Source organism: Oncorhynchus gorbuscha, linkage group LG08, assembly GCF_021184085.1.
Source record: "Oncorhynchus gorbuscha isolate QuinsamMale2020 ecotype Even-year linkage group LG08, OgorEven_v1.0, whole genome shotgun sequence".
In the NCBI taxonomy this organism is placed as follows: domain Eukaryota; kingdom Metazoa; phylum Chordata; class Actinopteri; order Salmoniformes; family Salmonidae; genus Oncorhynchus; species Oncorhynchus gorbuscha.
In genome coordinates this window covers 44,064,412-44,080,249 of record NC_060180.1, presented here as the reverse complement: position 1 = coordinate 44,080,249, position 15,838 = coordinate 44,064,412, and the positions used below count along the sequence as shown (strand labels likewise).

Sequence of the window (15,838 nt, the reverse complement as noted above, 5' to 3'; positions counted from 1 at the left end):
TACATTTACCAGGTGTCCGCCCGGTGTCCTTTGTTGAAATTGTTGCGTAATCTCCAAGCTGCTTGCATTCATCCATGTGATTGAGACAGAGAGGAGACTTCCAGGAATGATATATCATGAAGAGATATGTGAAAAACACCTTGAGGATTGATTCTAAACAACGTTTACCATGTTTCAGTCGATATTATGGAGTTAATGTGGAAGAAATTTTCGGGTTTTTTTGGTAGCCATACATGGCGCCTAAAACGGACCGATTTCTCCTACACAAATAATCTTTCAGGAAAAATTTGCTATCTAACTGAGAGTCTCCTCATTGAAAACATCCGAAGTTCTTCAAAGGTAAATTCTTTTATTTGAATGGTTTTCTGGTTTTTGTGAAAATGTCGACTGCTGAATGCTAACGCTAAATGCTAACGCTAAATGCTAACGCTAAATGCTAACGCTAAATGCTAACGCTAAATGCTAACGCTAAATGCTAACGCTAAATGCTAACGCTAAATGCTAACGCTAAATGCTAACGCTAAATGCTAACGCTAAATGCTAACGCTAAATGCTAACGCTAAATGCTAACGCTAAATGCTAACGCTAAATGCTAACGCTAAATGCTAACGCTAAATGCTAACGCTAAATGCTAACGCTAAATGCTAACGCTAAATGCTAACGCTAAATGCTAACGCTAAATGCTAACGCTAGCTATCAACACTGTTACACAAATACTTGTTTTGCTATGGTTGAGAAGCGTATTTTTGAAAATCTGAGATGACAGTGTTGTTAACAAAAGGCTAAGCTTGAGAGCTAGCTTAGCTTAGCTAAACGTGACGCACAAAATGGAGCGATTTCTCCTAAACAAATCATCTTTCAGGAAATCTGAACATTTGCTATCTCACTGAGTCTCCTCATTGAAAACATCAGAAGTTCTTCGAAGGTAAATTATTTTATTTGAATGGTTTTTGTGAAAATGTCGCCTGCTGAATGCTAACGCTAAATGCTAACGCTAGCTATCAATACTGTTACACAAATGCTTGTTTTGCTATGGTTGAGAAGCATATTTTTGAAAATCTGAGATGACAGTGTTGTTAACAAAAGGCTAAGCTTGAGAGCTAGCATATTGATTTCATTTCATTTGTGATTTTCATGAATAGTTAACGTTGTGTGTTATGCTAATGAGCTTGCTGATAGATTTACACAATCCTGCATACATTTTTTTTTCTTAGCTAAACGTGACGCACAAAATGGAGCGATTTCTCCTAAACAAATCATCTTTCAGGAAAAACTGAACATTTGCTATCTCACTGAGTCTCCTCATTGAAAACATCAGAAGTTCTTCAAAGGTAAATGATTTTATTTGAATGGTTTTCTGGTTTTTGTGAAAATGTTGCCTGCTGAACGCTAAATGCTGTTACACAAATGCTTGTTTTGCTATGGTTGAGAAGCATATTTTTGAAAATCTGAGATGACAGTGTTGTTAACAAAAGGCTAAGCTTGAGAGCTAGCATATTTATTTAATTTCATTTGCGATTTTCATGAATAGTTAACGTTGCGTTATGGTAATGAGCTTGAGGCTGTATTCACGATCCCGGATCCGGGATGGCTCGACGCAAGAAGTTAACTATTATTCTACAATGTAGAAAATAGTAAAAATTAAGAATAAACCTTGAATGAGTGTTTCCAAACTTTTGACTGATATATATATATATATATACATATTATATATATATATATACATATATATATATATATATATATATATGTATGTGTGTGTATGTGTGTATATATATATGGGAGAAGGCCCCTGAGGTACAGGACAAACTACTGTCTGGGACACACTGGCCCTAGGAGGAATGGATTAAAGGGAGGGACGGGGATGGGGAGGTGAAGTGAACTGCTGACTAGACGACACATCTTAGGTGGCTGACAAATATATTGGGGAGTTTTATAGTTTTATTTCGGGAGGTATTTTGTGTTCAGTTATTTAACATAACATGAAGGGGGAACTGCCTTGGTCCAACCGGCAAAACACACACGGTGGTGCATTCTCTTTCACAGAGAGGAAAGAGGTGAGGGGAACCAATGGGAAGCCAGGCAGATGAAGGTGGAGTGGAAGGGAGGTGGAGTGGAAGAGGAACAAAGTGACCCCTGTTGGTTACATCTTGGTAGTGCAGGTCAAGTCCTAACAGAAGAGGAGATAGGGTCAGAACATAAGATATGATTCTGTGACTAACTAATGCATTTCTAGGTAGCTCAAAGTCTGCTCCACTCACCACAGCATACTCGTAGATGATCGGTATGTCTGAGGCCCCATGCAGTCGGAGGCTGTATAGCACCGCGTCGTGGATCGTAGTGAACAGACAGCTTTTAGGGATGGACTCAGAGAAGAAGCCTGCACTCGATAACTGCTCCACCACACAGACTGGAGGAGAGACAAACCAGGTTAGACAATACACATGTGAACCCCAAACACACACACAGACAACACAAGCTATGGCCAGAGCGCTGGAGCCTGAATTACCACACATACCAGTGGCGGTCGGTGCCATTTTAAGATGAGGGATGACGATACTTTTTTATGAGCATCGCCTTACAGTGTTTCTATTACAGCATATTGGATGACTGTCATTCCTTTTCCATTCACCCAGCTCAACGTAACAACGATAGGTTCAGGCTACTACATGATACTCAAATGTTTCCAATATCCATCATGAGGTTGCTACAACCTAGCATATGAATTAACGTTTACCATGTAGGTACACAGTTTAAGATACATTTTAGTAATCAAGGTGACAGATATTGACACAATCAATACTGCCTTGCACACTCTTGTCAGCATCTAGCTGATCTAGAGTGTAATTATTAGTCCAACAGTTGCAAATTATAGTTTTTCTTGGACAAATTCAGGTATGTTTACAATTGTCTTATTCATCCCCCCTCTTGTCTCTAACTATTCCCCAGGTCGTTGCTGTAAATGAGAATGTGTTCTCAGTCAACTGAGCTGGTAAAATACATGTTTACATGTTAAACATTTTCCAAGCCAAACCTTAATATAATAACCGCTAACCTCTACAAACAGCCTACATTGTTGTCACCATATTAACGTCATAATCAACATAGCTACTAGATCTAACGCGTTAGTAAACCCACTACAATTATGCAGTATAGTGTGCAGTTGAGCAGTTACACCGGTTGGCCCTGGTAGGAATAAATTAATAAAACCAGAAGCTTACCTTGACTTGGAGGAGTTTCAGTGTTGGATAGCCAGCTAGCTAACATAGCATCCCTCTCTGTTTGAGATTGAGCCGGGTGTTTGAGTATGCTAAACTAGCTAAGAAAGTGAAAGTAAATCATTTTTAAAAATCTAAATCTCTCTATTTCTTGCTTCTCCTTCACTTGTTACATAATTTGTTCAAAACTGTACAACTATTGTCTTTCTCGCTCTTTGAGTCAACTCCTCACCACATTTTACGCACTGCTAGCTAGCTGTAGCTTATGCTTTCAGTACTACCTTCATTCTCTGGACAACATGTCAGTTCATACTGCAAGAACTCTGATAGGTTGGAGGATGTCCTCCAATGTTGTTATAATTACTGTGTAAGTCTATGGAAAGGGGTGAGAACCACATGCCTCCTAGGTTTTGTATTGAAGTCAATGTACCCAGAGGAGGACGGAAACTACGGTGCTACGCTACAGAGTGCTGTTGAATATACTGTAGACCTTCATTGCTAAACTGTGTTGTTTAATAAATGATTTGGTGACGTGAATATATTTAGTATAGTTTGTTACATATATGTTTGACTAGTTTTTTTCAGAATTTCAATGAAGAGGATGGTCCTCCACTGACACATACTCACCTTGGCATCCAGTTAAATAAATGTCAATGTCAATCTTTCTGTAGTTTAGGAATATCTGCAAAAAAAGAGAAAGTCAAATAAGAAGTCCATGTTTCTCTCAGGGACTGTTTTTGTTACACCAGTTTGGATTGATCTTGTTTTTCTCTTCCATCCCTCTTCATTTCCGCCTCTTAGGTACATAGGGTACATAAAATATAATTTAGGCCTGCCAACTCACAGAAAACAAGACCTTTTGGTTGTTTTGAGCACAAAGCCACACAGGAGAGCGACTGCAAACAATGTTACATAAGAAGACTGGATACAAAGAAACTAACAATAATACATTTCTGAAAACATCTGTGAACCAAACCTCTTTCTCTCTTTCCTTGTCTCCTCTCTATCCCCTTTGTGCTCAAACCCCACTCCTTCATCACCATTGTTCAAAACCACTCATACGTTTTTCAGCGTCTTCACAGTGGCCGTGTCAGCAAAGTTGGCTGTGGATAGGTCCAGGATGATGGTGTGTGTGTTGTTGACGGAGCTCCTCCCCATCTCTCCTTCTCTTCCGGTACTGGACATCTGGGTCATGTGATCATTGCCATGAATATCAGTTTTAGAGTCCTGGTCGAACCTGTTACCTTGCTGCTCAAAACCCCAGTTCACCTTAGATTGACAGAGAGACAGAGTTTCAATCTTTACTCTGCTCTTATAAAATACACATTTCAAAAGCATTATGGGCTAGCCTAGGTGCACCTGGAGGTTTTACTGAAGCACCAAATTTAGCACAGCGGTAGATTTATGTAAACTAAAAAGATTTCGATATGGAGCCGCCCCAGATTTGGCCCCTGGGGGAACGTGGCAGTATTTTTTTTAATAGCCGTATACGATAACACTATTTTACAATTCAGAAGGTCTATTTTGAGAAAAACACATATCTATCATGAATTGTTTTACATATGGAGCCACCACAGATTTAGACTACGTGACATTGCAGGAAAATGAATCCATGCTTTTGTCACTTCAAGGTTAGACTCCTGCAATGCTCTACTTTCCGCCGACCCAGATAAAGCACTAAATAAACTTCAGTTAGTGCTAAAACGCCTGCAATAATCTAGACTAGAACCCAAAATATGTTTTTCGTATTACCCCAGTGCTAGCCTCTCTACACTGGCTTCCTGTTAAGGAGAGGTTTTAAGGTTTTACTGCTAACCTACAAAGCATTACATGGCTTGCTCCTACCTATCTTTATGATTTGGTCCTGCTGTACATACCTAAACCTACGCTATGGTCACAAGACGCAGGCCTCCTTACTGTCCCTAGAATTTCTAAGCAAACAGCTGGAGGCAGGGCTTTCTCCTATAGAGCTCAATTTTTGAGGAAGGGTCTGCGTATCCATGTGAGAGAAGCAGACTCGGTCTCGACCTTTTGGTCTTTATTTAAGACTCATTTCTTCAGTAGGTCTTATGATTGAGTATAGTTTGTCCCAGGAGTGTGAAGGTCAACGGAAAGGCACAAGAGCAAAAACCACCCTTGCTGTCTCTGCTTGGCCAGTTCCCCTCTCTCCACTGGGATTCTCTGTCTCAAACCCTATTACAGGGGCTGAGTCACTGGCATACTGATGCTCTTCCATGTCATCCCTAGGAGGGGTGCGTCACTGACGTGATTTTCCTGTCCAGGTTGACGCCCCCTTCTTGGGTTCGTGCCGAGGGGGAGATCTTTGTGGGCTATACTCGGTCTTGTCTCAGGATAGTAAGTTGGTGGTTGAAGATATCTCTCTAGTGGTGTACGGGCTGTGCTTTGGCAAAGTGGGTGGGGTTATATCCTGTTTGTTTGGCCCTGTCCGGAGGTATCATCAGACGGGGCCACAGTGTCTCCCGGCCCCTCCTGTCTCAGCCTCCAGTATTTATGCTGCAAAGGTTTGTGTCGGGGGACAAGGGTCAGTCTGTTATATCTGGAGTATTTCTCCTGTCTTATCCGGTGTCCTGTTTGAACTCTGCTCTCTCTAATTCTCTATGCTTTCTTTATTTCTGATGACCTGAGCCCCAGGACCATGCCTCAGGACTACCTGGCCTGATGACTCCTTGCTGTCACCAGTCCACCTGGTCGTGCTGGAGTTCCAGTTTCAACTGTTCTGCCTGCGGCTATGGAACCCTGGCCTGTACAGCAGACATGCTACTTTGTCCCAGACCTGCTGTTTTCAACTCTAGAGACAGCAAGAGCGGTAGAGATACTCTGAATGATCGGCTATGAAAATCCAACTGACATTTACTCCTGAGGTGCTGACCTGTTGCACCTTCTGTGATTATTATTATTTGACCCTGGGGTAGCTCCATATCTGAATCTTTTCAGGGTACAAACATCTACACAATTGTTTTGTTTAATGCCTCACTATACTCTAGTACATCACACTACACACCTGTCCGTTGATGGGTCGGTCAACTAGGGCAATGGCTGTCTGGTTCAATTTCAGGTCTGGGGAACCTTTCTCTTCCTCCCTCTTGTCATCTGGATGGACTGTATTGTTGGGTAGGCGTCCATTCACACCATTCTGGGAAGGGAAGAGAAATAAGGTCACTAACAATTTTTGTGTGTGTGGTTCTTAGTCCTACACTACCGTTCAAAAGTTTGGGGTCACTTAGAAATGTCCTTGTTTTTGAAAGAAAAGCACATTTTTGGACCATAAAAACAACATCAAATTGATCAAAAATACAGTGTAGGCATTGTTAATGTTGTAAACGACTATTGTAGCTGTAAACGACAGATTTTGGGGGAATATCTACATTTATTAGCAACCATCACTCCTGTGTTCCAATGGCACGTTGTGTTAGCTAATCCAAGTTTATCATTTTAAAAGGCTAATTGATTATTAGAAAACCCTTTTATAATTATGTTAGCACAGCTGAAAATGGTTTGTCCTGATTAAAGAAGCAATAAAACTGGCTTTTAGACTAGTTGAGTATCTGGAGCATCAGCATTTGTGAGTTTGATTACAGGCTCAAAATGGCCAGAAACAGACTTATCTTCTGAAACTCGTCAGTCTATTCCTGTTCTGAGAAATGAAGGCTATTCCATGCGAGAAACAGCCTAGAAACTAACTTCATTAAATAGTACTCGCAAAACACCAGTCTCAATGTCAACAGTGAAGAGGCGACTCCGGGATGCTGACCTTCTAGGCAGAGTTCCTCTGTCCAGTGTCTGTTCTTTTGCCCATCTTAATCTTTTATTTTTATTGACCTGTCTGAGATATGGATTTTTTCTGTGCAACTCTGCCTAGATATCAAAACCCTGTCTATATAAACAACCATATCAGGTTGGTCCCATTGTCAGCATCCCGGAGCCGCCTCTTCACGGATGACGTTGAGACCTGCGTTTTGCGTGTACTATTTAATGAAGCTGCCAGTTGAGGACTTGTGAGGCGTCTGTTTCTCAAACTAGACACTTGTCCGCTTCTTTCAAAAACAAGGACATTTCTAAGTCAAATCAAATGTATTTATATAGCCCTTCGTACATCAGCTGATATGTGTGTTGGACGTGTATTATACCTTTTTTGCCTCTTTTTTGGCTTTGTTTTTTTCTTTCTCATCTTTTCTCTTTTCTTCAGTGTCTCTTTTCTTCTTTTTCATCAGCAGCATTCCAATGTCAATTCCACTCTGTGTAAGAAAATGAAATGGAGGGCTTGAGATAAAGAGCGTGAGGGAGACAGAAAGCAATTCTGAGAAAGAGGGCTATTGAGAGAATGACACACAAACCTATTTTCACAGTGGAAATGATGAGCGCAATAGGTGGAAGTGGCACAAAACGACTGTTTTAATAAATACATTGTAGGTGTGACGAGGGCATGGCCACTCACTGGCCAATCAACGTGTTTCATGGCCTAAGGCCGTGTTCCCCGTCCTATTGGAGTTATCAGAATCTGCTCGTTCCCAGTTGGGAATTTCAATTGAATGACCCCGAATCCAAGTCAGAATGACAAGTGGGAAACTGAGAAAATTTTGTTACCCGCGTTGCCGAGTTGTGACGTTTCACCACTGACCTTTTACTCGTTCAACCAAAAGATGACGAAAAATTCCTTATATGAATAATGAAGCTAGTCTGACCATATTGTCAATGTTAAGCAAGCTAGCTAACTTCATTATTAGCAATGTTAGCAAGCTTATCAAGCTATCTAAAATCTTATTGGTTGAAGAATTGTTCAGAGTTCTAAAGCACTTGAACACATTCACGTCAGACTGACAACTTCCCACAAGCAAGTGAAGCCAGCCTAATATGGTCGAATACAACAGGTGTAGAATTTACAGTGACATGCTTACTTACGAGCCCCTAACCGACAGTGCGGTTTAAAAAAATACGGATCAGAATAAAAGGTAAAAGTCATTAAAGAGCAGCAGAAAAAAATAACAATATACAGTTGAATTCGGAAGTTTACATACACTTAGGTTGGAGTCATTAAATCTTGTTTTTCAACCACTCCACTAATTTCTTGTTAAAGGCACAGTCAACTTAGTGTATGTAAACTTCTGACCCATTGGAATTGGGATACCGTGAATTATTAGTGAATTAATCTGTCTGTAAACAATTGTTGGAAATATTACTTGCCATGCACAAAGAAGATGTCCTAACTGACTTGTCAAAACCATAGTTTGTTAAACAGCTCGGAAAATTCCAGGAAATTATGTCATGGCTTTAGAAGCTACTGATAGACTAATTGACATCATTTGATTCAATTGGAGGTGAACATGTGGATGTATTTCAAGGCCTACCTTCAAACTCAGTGCCTCTTTGCTTGGAATCGAAAAAAATGGTTGACCTCCACAAGTCTGGTTCATCCTTGGGAGAAATTTCCAAAAGCCTCTAGGTACCACGTTCATTTGTACAAACAATAGTACGCAAGTATAAACACAATTGGTCCACGCAGCCGTCATACCGCTCAGGAAGGAGACGTGTTCTGTCTCCTAGAGATGAACGTACTGTGGTTGTGAAAAGTTCAAATCAATAGCAAAGGACCTTGTGAAGATGCTGGAGGAAACGGGTACAAAAGTATCTATATCCACAGTAAAACGAGTCCTATATCGACATAACCTGAAAGGCCGCTCAGCAAGGAAGAAGCCACTGCTCCAAAACCGCCATAAAAAGCCAGACTACATTTTGCAACTGCACATGGAGGCAAAGATTGTACTTTTTTGGGAAGTGTCCTCTGGTCTGATGAAAAAAAATAGAACTGTTTTGCCATAATGACCATCGCTATGTTTGGAGGAGAAAGGGCGAGGTTTGTTCTGTTCGGTGACCTAAACTGGGATATGCTTTAACACCCCGGAAGTCCCTCAATCTCACACAAATGATCAAGGAACCCACCAGTTACAACCCTAAATCCATAAACATGTGCACCCTCATAGATATTATCCTGACCATCTTGTCCTCCAAATACACCTCTGCCTTCTTCAAAAAGGATCTCAGCGGTCACTGCCTCATTGCCTGCATCCACTATGGGTCCACGGTCAAGTGACCACCCCTCATCATTGTCAAACGCTCCATAAAACACTTCTCCGAGCAGGCTTTTCAATTTGACCTGGCCCTGGGATCCTGGAAGGACATTGACCTCATCCCGTCAGTCGAGGATGCCTGGTCGTCCTTTAAAAGTAATTTCCTTTCCTTAAATAAGCATGCCCCTTTAAAAAAATGGAACTAAGAACAGATATAGTCCTTGGTTCACTCCAGACCTGACTGCCCTCGACCAGCACAAAAACATCCTGTGGCGGACTGCAATAGCATCGAATAGTCCCTGGGATTATGCAACTGTTCGGTGAAGTCGGGAACCAATACACGCAGTCAGTCAGGAAAGCAAAGGCTAGCTTTTGCAAACAGAAATTTGCCTCCTGTTGCTCTAACTACAAAAAGTTCTGGGACACTGTAAAGTCCATGGAGAACAAGAGCACCTCCTCCCAGCTGCCCACTGCACTGAGGCTAGGTAACACTGTCAAAACCGATAAATCCACAATAATCAAGAATTAGAATAAGCATTTCTCCACTGCTGGCAATGCTTTCATCCTGGCTACCCCAACACCAGACAACAACAGCTCTGCTTTTGTTGTTTGTGTCGCATTGCTTTGCTTTATCTTGGCCAGGTCGCAGTTGTAAATGAGAACTAGCCTACCTGGTTAAATAAAGGTTAAATAAATAAAAAAATAAACTCAAGCCTATAGAAAATTGGTGAGCAGAACTGAAAAAGTGTGTGCGGGCAAGGTGGCCTAAAAACCTGACTCAGTTACACCAGCTCTGTCAGGAGGTACGGGCCAATATTCACCCAACTTATTGTGGGAAGCTTGTGGAAGGCTGCAAAAAACGTTTGACGCAATTTAAAGGAAATGCTACCAAATACTAATTGAGTGAATGTAAACTTCTGTCACGACTTCTGCCGAAGTCATTGCCTCTCCTTGTTCGGGCGGTGCTCGGCGTTCGACGTCACCGGTCTTCTAGCCATGATTGATCCTTTTTTCATTTTCAATTGGTTTTGTCTTGTCTTCCCACACACCTGTTTTCAATCCCATTCATTACCTGTTGTGTATTTAACCCTCTGTTTCCCCTCATGTCTTTGTCAGAGATTGTTGTTTAGGTGCGCGTCGGGGTCCTCGTACCCATGTTTGTTTGTTTATGTACAGTTAGTGTTATGGAGCATACTCGTTGGACTTTATTAAAAGACTCCATTTTACACTCCATTTGACGCGCCTGACTTCCCTGCCAACTAATTACACCTATGCATGACAACTTCTGACCTACTGGGAATGTGACGAAAGAAATAAAAGCTGAAATAAATCATTCTCTCTACCATTATTCTGAATGCGAATCATCTGGGTAGCCATTTGACTAGATATTCAGGAGTCTTATGTCCTGGGGGTAGAAGCTATTCAGAAGCCTCTTGGACCTAGACTTGGCACCCCGGCCGTGCTTGCTGTGTGGTCGCAGGGAGAACAGTCTATGACTAGGGTGGCTGGAGTCTTTCACAATTTTTAGGGCCTACCTCTGACACCGCCGGGTATAGGGGTCTAGGATGGCAAGAAGATTGGCCTCAGTGATGGAATGGGCCATTAGCACTACCCTCTGTCATGCTTTGAGGTCGAAGGCTGAGCAGTTGCCATACCAGGTTGTGATGCAGCCAGTCAGGATGCTCTTGATGGTGGAGCTGTAGATCCTTTTGAGTCTCCTGAGGGGGAATAGGTTTTGTCTTGCCCGCTTCACAGGTGTCATGGTGTGCTTGAACCATGTTAGTTTGTTGGTGATGTGGACACCAAGGAACTTGAAGTTTTCAACCCGCTTCACTGCAGCCCCATCGAAGAAAATGGGGGTGTGCTCGGTCCTTTTTCCTGTAGTCAACAATCATCTCCTTTGTCTTAAGTTGCATTTAACTCATTTAGCAGTCATTCCTATCCAGAGGGACTTGCAGGATCAATTAGGGTTCCATGCCTTGCTCATGAGCACATTGTAAGATTTTTTTACCAAGTTTGATCAGGGATTCGAACCAGCAAACTTTTGATTTCTCGTCTAACGCTCTTAAGCTCTAGGCTACTTGCTTATAGTCTGTATGTAATATCAAGACTCTGAATGATTCATATCGATGTGCTGCTACAGTCTGTTATGACCGAAAATAACTTCTGAACATCAGAACTGGGATTACGATTTCTCCTTTGACGAGTCCGATGAGAAAGATATACTGCTCTCCCGGGAACAGGCTCAGATCCCCATCATTTGCATGAAGAAAAGACGGAGGAAAAGAGGACGCAGATCGGGCTGACTTTTGAGAATCTGTAGGCGAGCAAGTTAACTCCCACTGCCATCAATTCTAATTGCTGACATGCAATCATTGAAAATTGGAATTGATGACCTACGTTTACGATTATCCTACCAACGGGACATTAAAAGCTTCTATCCCAAGCCATAAGACTGCTCAACAATTAATAAAATGGCCACCGGAAAATTACATTGACTCCCCCCCTCCAATTGTTTTGTACACTGCTGCTACTCACAGTTTATTATCTATGCATAGTCACTTCCCCCCTACCTACATGTAGAAATGACCTCTAACCTGTACCACTTGTATATAACTTCGTTATTGTGTTACTTTTTATTATTTTTTACTTTAGTTTATTTGGTAAATATTTTATTAACTCTTCATGAACTGCACTGTTGGTTAAGGGCTTGTAAGTAAGCATTTCACGGTAAGGTCTACACTTGCATTCATGTGACAAAAAAGTTTGATTTTGATTTGATCGAACGACACAACCTCTCCAAATCACCAAAATGTTCCAAAACTGAGATATAGTTTGTCAGTTGTAGGGGTCCATTGTGGATTGAAACTACAGTTTATTAAATAGAATAGGCTACGTGTAATAACAACTGTAAAAAAGGTGTGACCAATATTGCCCTTGTCGTCAAGCAAGTTTCCAATTGAACTAATCATGTCTGTATTTAAAGCAACTGCCCAGTGTTTACAGATTTCAATGAGATATGAGTGAAATAATTTTCCTTAATAATTATTTTAAAAGGTGTGGGCGTATACCGGTCATAAAAGAATCACACTACCTTCTCCTGCAGTGCGTCCAGGTATAGCTGAGCGTTGGTATAGTACATTGTGGTGGAGGAACGGAAGATGGTGATACCTGGTATCTCTTTAGCCTGTGGGACAAACCAACACACAAACAGGGGACTTCAATAGATGGTCATCTAAAAACTGTTTTAAAACCCACTGACACCTCCCTAATTACATATTACAGTTTTGTTTTATTGCTTTGGTCTTATTTTCATAAGTATGTGATGAATTTCCAAAACTCTTAGTACAAAAGTCAACTGGTAACAATTGTAACATGGACAGTCTTGCATTAATTTTGTTTGTTCACCACATAACCACTGAAATCATTGCATGACTCTATTACAGTACTGTATTCGCCAACGCAGTTTTAGTAAAGCAGTGTGAACTCTGCATTGTAAAAGGCAAATACTTTATATGAACATGTGTTGCAATGTCAAACATGTATTTCTAGATGAAACACTGATTAAGTTTGGTGAAAAAAAGGACTGTATGATTTTGTTGTAGTTGGTCAGTTAAATGTACTTAGAGTTTTGAAACAACTACCTTTTTGATGATCTGTTTGTGACTATTAGTTGTGAAAATGTACCACATGAAAATTGCAAATAAAGCGATACAAAAAAACGTGTAAACAGCTCCGTCTCACCTCCTCATATGTTTCTGTATCCAGGTAGAGCTCAGTCCCAGGAACATGCCCCAGGATAGAGTACCTCGGCCTGGGAGAGAGAGCACGCACGCACGAGAGAGAGAGGACAGATGTTATCTTCTTTAAGAAGAAGAGAAACACAATACTTTCACTTTAGAACAATGGTATTCAAAGTCCGAGTCGCGACCAGTGGGATTGCCCAAAATATTATAATAATACGAGTGCAGATTTTTGTATGGGACAATATACAAACGTTTCTGAGAAAGATATTTACTGGTTTCTTTTCATTTCGGGAAGAAATTTAAACGGAATGAAGGTTATTTGTTGATGCAAAAATGTAAATTTACCGATTTTTAAGGTTGTATCATCTTCTTTGGGGTGGGGTCGTGAGAAAATATAGCAAAAAAAAATGGGTCCCCCTCTGAAAAAGTTTGAATACCACTGTTTTAGAAGTATTAATCTATCTTACTCTCTCTCATAATAAAACAAACAAACACAAACACGTGTGCTCATGCACACACACTCATACAAAAACACTTTTTACAATCTGCCATTCCTTTTGGTGGACCCCAGAATGAGTAGCTGCTGCCTTGGGGATCCATAATAAATACAAATAAAATACACTCAGACTCACAGTTGTGTTTTGAAGATGACAGTGAGCATAGAGAAGCCGATGGATGCACCAAGGCCAATGTCCAGGTTCAGCAAGATAGTACACACCAGAGTTACCAACCACACCAGCTAGGGGACAGCAGAGACACAGGTAATCAGTATGTGGAAATCACAGGAATCAGGGTTTCTCAAACCCCATTTGAGTCATATACGTTAATCTCAAGTTAGGATGCATGTTTTAGGATATAAATATGAAGTGTATAGATGTGTTATTCGCCACTCGGACTCCCGAGTAGCGTGGCGGTCTAAGACACTGCATTTCAGTGCAAAAGGCGTCACTACAGTCCCGGGAAGGATTCCAGACTGAATCACATCCGGCTGGGATTGGGAGGCCATAGGGCGGCACACAAATCATTGTAAATTCGATTTTGATGTTAACTGACTTGTCTAGTTAAATATAGGTAAAATAAACAAAAATAAAAGCTCTCACCAGGTCGACCTTATTGCTCTTCCAGAGTGCAGGAATGTCTTTAAACTGCATAAAAAGGCCTTTCAGGTTCACAAGCACTATACAGGCCAGGACAGCCTAGGGGACACACAAACACTCATCAGATCAGTGGTGGTGTCTGTGTTTGGATGAGGTGGAGGTGATGGAGACATAGATACCTTGGGAAGCTCCTCAAACAGTGTCCCCAGTTGCAGAATGAAGATCAGCACAAGTACTGAAGAAATCATCCCCACAACCTGACAAAATGTACAAACACACACATCAGTTAGTGTGCACGTGTGCGTAAATATTAGCAAGTGGAGATACGTGTATGTGCATGCATGAGTGTAGGTCTTTGTGTGTTACCTGTGTCTTTCCCCCAGTGCTATCCTGGAGGAGGGTACGTGACGGAGAAGCAGCAATGGCGTGGCATTGAAAGAATCCTCCCACTATGTTACAGAGACCAACAGCCACCATCTCCTAAAAAGAGAGAAAGAAGACCAAGAGAGAAAATAGTTTGAAAGAGAGGGGGGAGATTACAAGAATGGAGAGGCTCAATTAAAATGGGGTTTATTTACTTGTGGCCACCCCCAGTAAATAAGTCCTAGTGCTTATTCCGTGGTATATTCAGTATTTTTTTCACAGCTCCTGGTGTACTTCGCCTTCATACATGACAGAAAAGAGCGTGTCGGCCATTAAACATTCAGGATCAGACAGCTGTAAGCTGGTACAGACACTGTGTGTTCCCTTCCTGTCTCACTCCTTCAGAGCAAAGCAAACCCAAGCACGTGTATGTGTGTGTGTGTCTGTATGTGCATGTCCCACCTGGTTGCTGTCCACATCGTAGCCGTGTTTTTGGCCGAAGATTTTTCCCAAGGAGATGTTCAGGGCATATCCCACTATGCCTACTACGAATGCATCACCAACTACCGAACCCCACATACTAACGTCAGGTGAACTGGGAGGCTTTAATCTAAGGATAAAGAAGAAAGGGAGATGGGGAGAAGACAGGAGTGGAGAGAAAGGGAGAGGAAGAGAGGGAGAGATTAAAGTGGACAGGGGGAGGAAGGGATAGAGGAGAATTATGTGGTTCAAAGACACTGTAAAAATGTATCTCATTGATTACTGCCTCGTCCAGACCCCTCATCCTTCCCCAACACATCCCCTTGACTCTTGCTGCTGGTAACACGTGTTGAAACATGTAGACAAACAAATAATGACATTGGTGTTTAACTGTGTATCAATGCACAGGATAAGTTATGATTGCTCAAAGTAACCTAAATGCTAAACAAAGTGGTAAAGGACCTGTAGGCTACCTAAGGTAAAGCCATGTTATGAAGAAAATGATTTGATACTTGAAAGAATGAAATTATCAATTTACACCAGTGACAATGATCAAGCCTATGAATACTGTATCCTCCATTCAACAGCTGATAGTAGCAGTTGCCACTTCTTACTGTAATTTTTGTCTTTGGCAGTCCTGCAATCTGAAGACCATGCAGAATCAGCTAAAACACATGTCCAAAACTGCCTTAGCAAATCTTGATGAAACAGGTTGACATTTACTGGCTGTTGATCATTGTTTCACTGTCATCACACTTCTCTCTGCTCACTGTATCTGTGTTTCCTTATCAGACTTTGACATTTTGATCTATTCACCTTATGTAGCCCGGCCCACTCGACCCAGTTCC

General features: G+C 41.4%; 1 protein-coding gene across 2 annotated transcripts in view; it reads right to left on the bottom strand.

Moving 5' to 3' along the window:
* Nucleotides 1-1,762: 1,762 nt before the first annotated feature.
* LOC124040876 (solute carrier family 26 member 6-like) overlaps nucleotides 1,763-15,838 on the bottom strand; it is a 31,802-nt gene continuing 17,726 nt past the window's right edge. The window contains exons 8-20 of one of the 2 annotated variants that reach the window (XM_046357985.1): nucleotides 14,973-15,120; nucleotides 14,514-14,627; nucleotides 14,327-14,404; nucleotides 14,151-14,246; nucleotides 13,683-13,789; nucleotides 13,049-13,118; nucleotides 12,399-12,491; nucleotides 7,367-7,474; nucleotides 6,241-6,372; nucleotides 4,281-4,487; nucleotides 3,846-3,900; nucleotides 2,262-2,410; nucleotides 1,763-2,170 (exon numbers count right to left, since the gene is read on the bottom strand). In XM_046357985.1, the coding sequence (XP_046213941.1) occupies nucleotides 2,144-2,170; nucleotides 2,262-2,410; nucleotides 3,846-3,900; nucleotides 4,281-4,487; nucleotides 6,241-6,372; nucleotides 7,367-7,474; nucleotides 12,399-12,491; nucleotides 13,049-13,118; nucleotides 13,683-13,789; nucleotides 14,151-14,246; nucleotides 14,327-14,404; nucleotides 14,514-14,627; nucleotides 14,973-15,120 (1,384 nt within the window). In that variant the 3' untranslated portion in view covers nucleotides 1,763-2,143. Of the gene's footprint in view, nucleotides 2,171-2,261; nucleotides 2,411-3,845; nucleotides 3,901-4,194; nucleotides 4,488-6,240; nucleotides 6,373-7,366; nucleotides 7,475-12,398; nucleotides 12,492-13,048; nucleotides 13,119-13,682; nucleotides 13,790-14,150; nucleotides 14,247-14,326; nucleotides 14,405-14,513; nucleotides 14,628-14,972; nucleotides 15,121-15,838 lie in introns of those variants that run through there. The other variant, XR_006839814.1, reaches the window with a different exon arrangement.